The 9,508-nt window shown below is 47.2% G+C and overlaps 1 protein-coding gene across 2 annotated transcripts in view; it reads right to left on the bottom strand.

Moving 5' to 3' along the window:
* UBE2E3 (ubiquitin conjugating enzyme E2 E3) overlaps window positions 1–6,296 on the bottom strand; it is a 58,852-nt gene extending 52,556 nt beyond the window's left edge. Inside the window, exons 1-3 of one of the 2 annotated variants that reach the window (XM_030018552.2) lie at window positions 6,055–6,296; window positions 4,633–4,835; window positions 2,421–2,471 (exon numbers count right to left, since the gene is read on the bottom strand). In XM_030018552.2, the coding sequence (XP_029874412.1) occupies window positions 2,421–2,471; window positions 4,633–4,826 (245 nt within the window). In that variant the 5' untranslated portion in view covers window positions 4,827–4,835; window positions 6,055–6,296. Of the gene's footprint in view, window positions 1–2,420; window positions 2,472–4,632; window positions 4,836–5,596; window positions 5,644–6,054 lie in introns of those variants that run through there. The other variant, XM_030018554.2, reaches the window with a different exon arrangement.
* Window positions 6,297–9,508: the final 3,212 nt, after the last annotated feature.

Genomic DNA, 9,508 nt, shown 5'->3' on the forward strand with positions numbered 1-9,508 from the left:
ACAGAGGAATTCAACATACTTTTCAGTATTTGTACTGTACCCTATTAAAGTAACATTTAATGTTTTATATGTGATAATTCATATTTTTAAAATTGCTAATTTTTTATCACTTATGTAACTGAGTAACCAGAGTTGGAGTAACGTCCAAGAGCATCGGTTGTCAGTTGTATTCTTGTGAAGCCTGCAACATGTGGACTGCAAATGATAAGGGTGTGCTCTAGAACTGGTGGAGAAACACCTTTGCATGAAGAAATCTCTTTGGGAGAACTTATGACAAAGTTTTTTTATTTTTAAAGCACATGTGAATATGCCCAAGTTACACAAGCTTTTAAATGGTTGGGGTTTTTTTACAAATTCTTTTTCTTTTACAAGAAATGTAATAAGTAGCATTCTGCTGCTTGTTGCATGATGAGCAATGAAGAGGTGTCATATGCCTGCTGTGTCAGTCTGTTGCCTAATCTGTGCTACTACGCCCTGTAAGAAAGCGTGTTACAAGCTTCAACTGCTCTGCACATAACACACAGCTGCATTTACCTCCTAATACCAGAAACGCTCCTTCTAACAAGTCAATTCCATTGTAACGGTAAACCTTCGGGCACTGAAACTCTGTTCAAACTGTTCATCCTGAAAACCCAGAATTTCTGTTACAGAAGCCAATATCTCTTGTAAATATTTTTTATTTTGCAAAAGGTAAAAATGCACTCATCATACAGTTGCCATTGAGTAAAAGGGTTAAATTCCTCTTAAAAAATACTTATGGGAACAGAAGCACTCACTTCCTCACTGGCAAAAAAATAATCTTTTCCCCTACGCTCTGTAGGAGAGAAACTTGAATAATTTTAGACACATTGGGGGGTTTTCATCATACTCAACAGCATTCCTGGGCATCTGGTAGTACCAGCTCACAAGAAAAACTCTCAGCAACACTCTTGTGCTAATACGAGAGGAACATGTTTTCCCAAGGAACTAAATATCAGATGGTATTGGAGAGTGTGAGGGGGGAGGCTTCTCCTTCTAAAAGCCAAGCTGTAACTTGCTGTACCCGAAACTGCTACAATTATCTTTTTAGCAACTGTAACGCAAAGTGTTGGTGTTCTATTTCATTTAAATACTTGTCTCATACCATGCCTGCTTTGAGGATCCAAGTATAAAGTGCATGACCAACACAGAACTAGGTCCCAGTAATTTATTAAAAGTTATTTTAAAAAGTTATTTAAAAACAAAACATCTCCCCCTTAAAAAAAACAAAACAAAACAAAAACTTCAAACCCAACAGACATTTGCTCTCTTGACAGAGCTTGCCTCTATTGAAGAGAGCGAGCCACTGACCCTGCGTGCAAATACATCAGGCTGCCACAGGCAATCTACAGCACAGTCCTTAGGGTAAGACACCTTTACCACAAATTCAATAAAACACAGCTCTGGTTAGTCCCTGCTCTCACAGACTAGTCAGATAGGAGAACAACTCACATTTTACTGAATTTGCAAGACCTGCACCAAGCCTTTCCAACTATTCAAAAAGCCAAACAATTCCAACATAAAATCAGAAAGCACTTCCAGCATTATTTTAAATGTGTACAAGGCTCGCTGTTACACATCAGCTATTAATCTGAAGGTACCTTGCAGTCAGAAATCTTACTGAGATGCATCAAATAAAAGCAACATTATTCAAATGTAGCTTTACTGCAAATCTGAACACTGGATGCTTACAGCTAATGAGAATTTTTATGCATCCTTTAAACAAAAGTAAAACATGCAAAAAACTTAAAGAAATTAGCTAGCTATGCTACTATTAACTTTCCTACAGATCAAGTGCTCCAGTTGCCGTCACTTTATCAAAGACTAAATCACTCGATCTTCCAAGCTTACAATTTAATTTTCTAAAACCTTACAGAAGTGTCTCCCAAGTTGGGAACTTCCTTAAAAATATTCTATATCAAGAGTCTACAACTTTGACCAACGGACACATAAATTTAAAGGCAATACTTCATTTTATCTAACTGTTAAGCAACATACTAAGAGAAAGCATAGAAAAATCACATATGGTTCTTTACTTCAGAATGAAGTGATAACCCTATAAACCTGGCACTCAAAAAGCCAGTTCAAACTACATGCAGACATTAAGTTGAAAGCTTCAGTGTATTCTGAAGTTCATATAATGAATGTTTCACGAAGGCAGTGACCAGCTACGAAAAACAAACCGAATACACTTTACTATGTACATCAATCACTAATGACTATGCCTCCAACATGCAGACAAAATAGCAAACTTCAATATCAAACGTTCCCTATGCTTGTTCAATCTGCTGTACACAGTTTTTGTCTAACAGTCAGCGGCTGTAAACACTAAGTTTCCCATTTGTTAGCCTAAGCACATTAATCTCCTATCACCGTCCACAATTTAAGAAACCATTACATACCTGCAGTTAGGAGGAGGATCAAGGGTTATTTCAGCTAGCTCCTTCTGGATTCTGTTGGTGAAATGAGAACAGACACAAAGCATTTGAGATAGTCTATAGAATAAATCAGGGAATTACACTGCCCTCTACCACCATGCAGTTAAATGCAAGATTGGCTTTGCCTTCAGTAATGCTAACATGGCTGCTTCCTCTTTGTTCTCAGAGGCATAACCCAAATCCCACAGCTGAGAAACTTTGCAGCTTTTTTCCTGCTCCACACTGTATGTACACAGAACACTTACAACTGAGTTGGGTAGAAATTTCCCACAAGTATTCAGAAAAGTAACTCTTTTTCACATCCAAGCACTTTTTACCAGAGAGATTTTCTTTTCAAGCTAATATGCAAATGAGGCAAGGGGAGGGGGGGGGGGGGGGCTGCACAGGCAGATTTGACAATGACTTTAAACCAGCACTACAGACCTGTGACTGAGGCTGAAGAAGTGAACCGTGCTGGCAGCATACACACTCTTTTCACAATATTTTACCTATTACTTTGCAGTGTGTTTAAAAAGTGGATTTGCAGATCTGCCAGGCTGTTTTTTGTTACTGGAATAATCTCTCTGGATCAACTTTGCTTCTCTCCACACCTTCTGCTGTCTTTCCTCCCCCAACCTTATACAGTAGCTGTATTTACATGACAAAAAGTGATATAATAACTTGAAATAATCTGTGCTTAGCTTTACTCTATTACAACCATTCCCAAGGTGTTAAGATCCGGAAGAGGAATACCGAAAACTTTTTGTCAATTTAAGTGTTTATTCAGGTACGTAAGAGGTGTAATTTCAAAAGACCCGTGGTAAATTCCTCTTAAAAATATCAAATAAGACTTCTCTTCAGAAAAGCACCCATACGAGCAAGACCGTGAATTTCACGTGAATAGCAAGTGTTAAAATATGCGCTAAGAGAAACTGCTCTGCACGCCCTTGCACTAGCACCAGTAAGTTCAGTCAGACAAATGAACTATTTGACATGTATGGAATTAGACTTGCAACAATTAAGTGAAATAAAGGCAAGAGGGGAAAACTCAAGTCTCGAAAGCCTGCATCTCAGGCTTTTCAAAAAAGATAAGGAATAACAAATTACAAAGCCTACATAGTAGTTCCAGAACTTTTCTTTCATCAGCTAGTCCTATTTTAAAGGGTTTCTTTAACAAGCTCAAAAGTCATCAAAGCCACCCAGTCATACTCTGCAGCAATTTTAACACATTTCAAGTATAATTACTGAATTTAATACAATACAAAATTACTAAAGTGTTCCTAAAAGTTAGAACTACAGTATTCACGCTGAATAAGCAAAACTTGAAGCTACTACGGCTACTCTACAGCTTTTCTCACTACAGGATATTTGCAAATGTTTATAAAGAAAAGCAGCTCCAGGGAAAGGACTGGAAAGCTACATCTCCGAAGACCACTGGAATCAAGGGATTTAGAGTTTGCTTATCTCACACAGCTGAACTTACAGATTATCAGAGCGCATGTCTTGAGAGCTGGACTGCCAGTAACCTCACATGCAAATAAAAATGCAACAGATATAAATAAACAAGGTTTCTGAAGATTTTGATACTTAAAAGGTAGGGGCTACCTGTAGAACCCCATGGTTTGAATCTGCAGATCCTAAGGGAGAAAACTCGCCTAAGTTTCTCCTGAAAGAACTGCAGAACGAATCCATTCCTTCAAGGTGTGCAAGGCTCTCCCGTGCATTGACGTGAAAAGGTAGTCATAAGGCCCACAGAAGCCACTGGGGTTTTGTGCGTTCTTTAATTAAAGAGCATTGCTTGTCATCAGTCTACAGACCATAATAAAATACACCAGGAGGACTCCACCCTATACCAATCAAGCATGGAAACCTAACTCTGAAAAAGATAGCCAAGGCTGACGCTCTCTCACGCATTTCTGCAAATAGGAAAGGTATTTAGGTGCCCCCCCAGCCAGCCTGTAAGTTACCATGTTCTCAAACAACTCTTCAAAAGATGTATGACAAGTCTGTGTAATTATTACCCGAGTAAGACTTGGATTAATGAAGATACTGCCTGGCAGGCTCCTGTACTACAAAAGTTGGTACTTTCTGCTTTCCATCCAGCTTTACAAGAACCCCCCCTGCCTTGAAAAGCGCAATGCAAACACCGTGACTCAAAATACTGTGCAAATACGGAATGTTTTACTGTCCGCTTTACCTTTTAGCACTAGTAGATAGCTTAGCAGTAGTTTTGCTGGATAGTTTGGTGTTCTTCTTCTGCTGGGTGGCAGAGGGTTTTCGTTCTTCTTGCTCTTCGGGTTCGGGTGCAGGTGGATCCCTCTGATCAGCATCTGAACTACCGCTGCTGGTACTCGGACTTTCATCGTCTGACCTCTGCCTATCACTGGACATCGTGGGGAGCTTTTTTGGGGAAGGAGAGGAAGTGAGGCAGAGTAAATACAACAGGCAGGACTCTCTCTTGCCATTCCCCAAGTTCCAGAGAACACTTGAATCGGTGACAACTCCGTTTCACTGAGAAATTAACCAAAATATACTTCTTTGTCTCGTCCCCAAGGGCTGCAGTTTGACAGCTACAAAGCAATATTTACACTTCTGAAAATACAGATATTTCCAATTTTTAAACCCACTCGCATTTTTTTCATACTTTAAACAATATGCCAATTGTCGACTTTGTTCTAAGGCATGAGACAGATTTAGCAGGGTACTTAGGCAATGAACATTAATAACTTATGACACATTGTAAATAACAGACCTCACTGAAAATGTTTTTTAAAAAGTCACTAATACCCTGTAAATATTTACACTGGAGCAGAGCATTTTATTGGGTCCAAACGCCAGATTCCCCCCTCTCCCCCTCTCTCTGAGAAAATATATTGCCAATAACACTTGGGTTGATTTCAGATGGAAACATACACTTGCTCTGTGCATTTAAAGGGCTGGGTTGCGGGGGGACGACACGACACGACACGACACGACACGACACGAGGGGTTTTTTGTTGTTGTTGTTGTTGTTGTTGTTGTTTTAAAAGGGAAAAGCCCCGAGATGCATTTAAAGCAACTCGGGCAGCAGCAGCCCCGGTTATTTACATGGCCAGCAGCGAGAACTGCATTTGGCCACCACAGAGCTGCCGGAGGGGGAAGAAGCATAATTCAAACTGCACCTTCTGCACAGCTCTCCCCGCCGCCGCTCCCCGCGCCGCTCCACCAGCCAGACCGACATTTTTCCGCCGATCGCGGGGGGGGGGGGAGGGGGCTGCCCCGGCGGCCGGGGGGGGCCGAGGAGGAGCGCGGCGGGGAGCTGCGGCAGGGCTGGAGGCGGCCGCCCGCCCGGCCGCGCTTTGTGGGGAGAGCCCGGCGCGGCTCGGCTCGGCTCGGCGCGGCTGGGCTCGGCGCGGCGCGGCGGGCGGCGGCGGCGGCTCGGCCGGCCCCGCACCGCACCGTGCGTGTGCACCAAGTGAGGCGTGAACTCAGGCCGGCTCCGCGCCCCCGGCCGCCGCCAGGCAGCGAGCGCCGAAAACAAGAACAAAGCTCCTCTACCAGCCCCCCCGCCTCCTCCCCGCCTCCCCCCACCGCGCTCGCCCAGCCGCCGCGGCAGCCGCCTCGCCCGCCTCTCCCTTACCTTCGCCGGCGTCCTGTCCCGCTGCTGGGTCGGAGGGGCGGGATGGCGGGGGGCCGGGCCGGGCCCGCGGCGCCCGAGGAGGGGGACGGAGGCGGCCGGGGGGCTATACGGCGGCGGCGGCGGCTCTGTGGCCGGGCAGTGTGGAACATTGAGAGCCGGAGCAGGGGGGGACGGGGGGAGGCGCGGGTGCGGCCCCGCGGCCGGCGGGTGGCGCTGGCGGGCCCCGCTCTGCGGCGCGGGCTCCCGCGGCGGGCCGGGGGGCCGGGGCGGGGGTGGGGGGGGGGGGGGGCCGCGGCGGCGGGGGGCGGGCGCCGGCGGGGCGGGGGAGGGGGCGCCGGCCGCCCCCGGCCTCCCGCCTCCTCCGCCGCCGCCGCGCCCGCGGCTGCCGCGGCGCCGCCGGCGGAGCTGCCGGCCAGCGGGGGGGGGGAGGGGAGAGGGGGCGCTCGCTCCCGCCTGGCGGCCGCCGGAGCGCGCCCCCCTCCGGGCCGGGGTGCGCGCAGGCGCTCTCCCGCCGCGGCCGAGGGCGCGCGTGCTTCGGGCCGGGCAAGGACAAAGCGGCGGCGCGCGGCGGCGGGGGGGCCCTCGACGGCCGCTCGGCCCGGCCCGGCCCGGCCCGGCCCGGCCCGCTCCGCGGCCTCCCTCCGCCGCCAGCCGCCGGCTGAGCCCGCGTCCCGACGGGCTCCTGCCTCCAGCCCGCCGGCGCCTGCGGGGCACCGCCGCGGGCTTCGCCAGGCCGGTGCCGGCCGACGGCTGCACCCCGGTGGCGGCCGCGGGGCCTCCACCACTCCCGGCCTCCTCAGCCGCCCCGGCCTCGCACCTCGCACCGCCTCGCGCCAACCTCGTGCCTCGCGCCCGGCGCCAGCGCAGGGACGGACGCTGGCCGCCGACACCGGAGTGGGACCGCTGGTGGTTTCTCTGCCTGCCTTTACCTCCCTCACCCGTTCCCCTCCAAAAAAGCTCCGCGCTTGGCGCGTCTTCACCCACGGGAACTGGAGACGCTCCGCTGCCCAGCGTAGCGTCTCTGCGGGAGCCCCAGCAGCGGAGCGGCGGCCCTGGCCGTCCCGCCGAGCAAGCCCTGCACGGGGCTGAGGAGACCCAGCGTGCCGGCAGAGCCTGCGCCGTAAAACACGGTGCTGCACCCCAGCTGCAGCAGGAGTGCCACCCCGCAGCCTCCCCACTCCTAATAGGAGCGTTCAGGATTAAAAACAGAATTAGGAGTTGTTCTGTGAGCAGCCAGCGTCCCAAATTCTGAATGTTTTAAAGAAGAGAGGGGATAATCATCGATAGCGGTTGTGGTAGGTGTCACAGGAAGATGGTATAGGATGGAGACTTAGTTTATTTTCTGGCCCGTCACGAATGTGCTCTTGTGTACTTGAACAGCTTTTCACAACATGCACCTGGAGCGTGCCGTGTGGTAAAAGCAATCCACCAATTGAAATAACGTAAATATTGCAAACTTGGAGCCTGATCGTACTGACAATAAAATCCACTTGTAAAAGAAGATTCATTCTCTCTGTGAAAAGTAGACGAGGCTGTGGATAGCTGGCTTAAGCAGAGAAGGGATTAACAATTACTGTAAACGTTTGTGCGATTTACATGAAATCTCAGGCTAACGTTGCTGTCCAGCACAAGGGCTTTCGCCTCGATGGCTTTTACCTCAAGGGCTTTCATTATCAACAGCCTAAAGACTTAAAAGTACTGTGTTTCCTTAGCTTGTGCAGATCCAGGGGTCAGAGAGTATATATTGTGCTCTAAAGGGAATAAACAATTGGTGTGTCAGGGAATACCCTTCTCTGGGTAGCTGAAGTTAGCTCAGTTGAAAAGTATGCTCAAGATTTGGCGAGAGAGTTGAGTGATGTGATGTGGAGGAATACTGGAGGTTTGTTTGTTAAAGTAGGCTATAGAGAATTCCCAGATCACCACTACAGGCAATTTGCCCCTGAGGTATGCTGTAGAAAATTCCTAGCATAAACAGTATCTGGCATGATGAGCAATCTGGGCATAATTAGTAAAAGGGAAGCACGGCAATATCAAAAATCTATCAGTCAGCACCGAGAGCCTTTTATTTTCTTTTTTTTTTTTTTTTTCCCCCCATTCTGTTGATGATGCTCAGGATGAGGCTTGCTGGAACTTTGAAAGTCAGGATTAAGTGTTTAAATTTCTAGTTTATTTCAGGTGAAAATTAACAGAGGCCTCCAAAAAAAAGTACTAGAAGAGCGTGCATCTACCAAATGGAAGTGAATTGGTCAAGGGTTGCACGCCATGTCAGCTACTACACATTGTGTGGCTTCTGTGGCTTTCAGGATACCAAGTGAAAATAAAGAAGGCCCATTTAGCAGAGACTGATTGAAAAGCTAGCCTAGATTTTATTTTTTCCCAGTCTTTTGTACCTTATTAAGACAGGTTTACTACAGCAACGTGTGGGTATAACAGATGTTTATTTGAATGAATATTCATTCATTTGACATCAGGTCTCAAAGGATGACACTCTCTTCTTATGAGGTTGTATTTTCCTTGGGTGTATTTGTTACATTGTCAACCATAGGAAAAGTACTGCACTGAGAGGTACGGTACAGTTTGTAGGAGAGGGAGAAATGCCTATTTTAATAGCCATTGTTACAAAGCTACACATCACGATGTCTCTGGCTTCTCATATCCCTCGTGGACATCAGTGTAATTTTAACTGATGTACCCATCGTGAATGCTTTTTCTCTGGCAGTTTATTGGGTACTTGAACCATGAAAGTGCAGCTGGTATTGTGAAGTGCAGAGCCTTCCTAAGGACCATTCAGACTTGTCTGAACAGTCCTGGGCACTCTGGAGTGGCTGAGGCCTGCATTTTTTTCCCCAATCAGTTGCCTGTGTTTGTTTTGTTTTGTTTTGTTTTGTTTTTTCACACCCCTGCTCTCAAAGGCGGTTGATGTTTTCTCAGAAGCCCAATGTCTTTTTGGGTATGTCTCCATCCCTGTTCTGTCAGAGCACAGGTATGAAGTTACTGTCAGCATCCAGAGGTTTAACAGCTGCTTTGGGCTGCATAGACATCTGAAAATATTTTTATAGGTTTAGGAATTCACAGTTCAGTCTCCTCCATCTGACATGAAATTCTGTGATAGCAAACAACTCAATGCCTGGCACCAGAACTAGGGTGAAAGGCATTTTCCTCTTCTCACAAGAAAACTATGAGGATGGAAATATCATTGCTCGATCTCCTTGCCCCTACCATTTTAAGGGTGTACAGATGGTAAAATAAGGCCAGCATACATTTTTCATGATTAAGAGCAGCTCAGTTGAAAATACTACTTAATGTTTACAGTCATACACTCCATCTTCTTTATCACAAAATCATTGTTTCCTGACAGTAAATATATCTCCAACTAGCAATGCATCTTTCTGTTCTATGTGTGGTCCCATACCAGGCTGTGTTGTTAAAGCACCTGTTGGAGCTCTACTACAAC

This window comes from Aquila chrysaetos, chromosome 6, assembly GCF_900496995.4.
Source record: "Aquila chrysaetos chrysaetos chromosome 6, bAquChr1.4, whole genome shotgun sequence".
Taxonomy (NCBI): Eukaryota; Metazoa; Chordata; class Aves; order Accipitriformes; family Accipitridae; genus Aquila; species Aquila chrysaetos.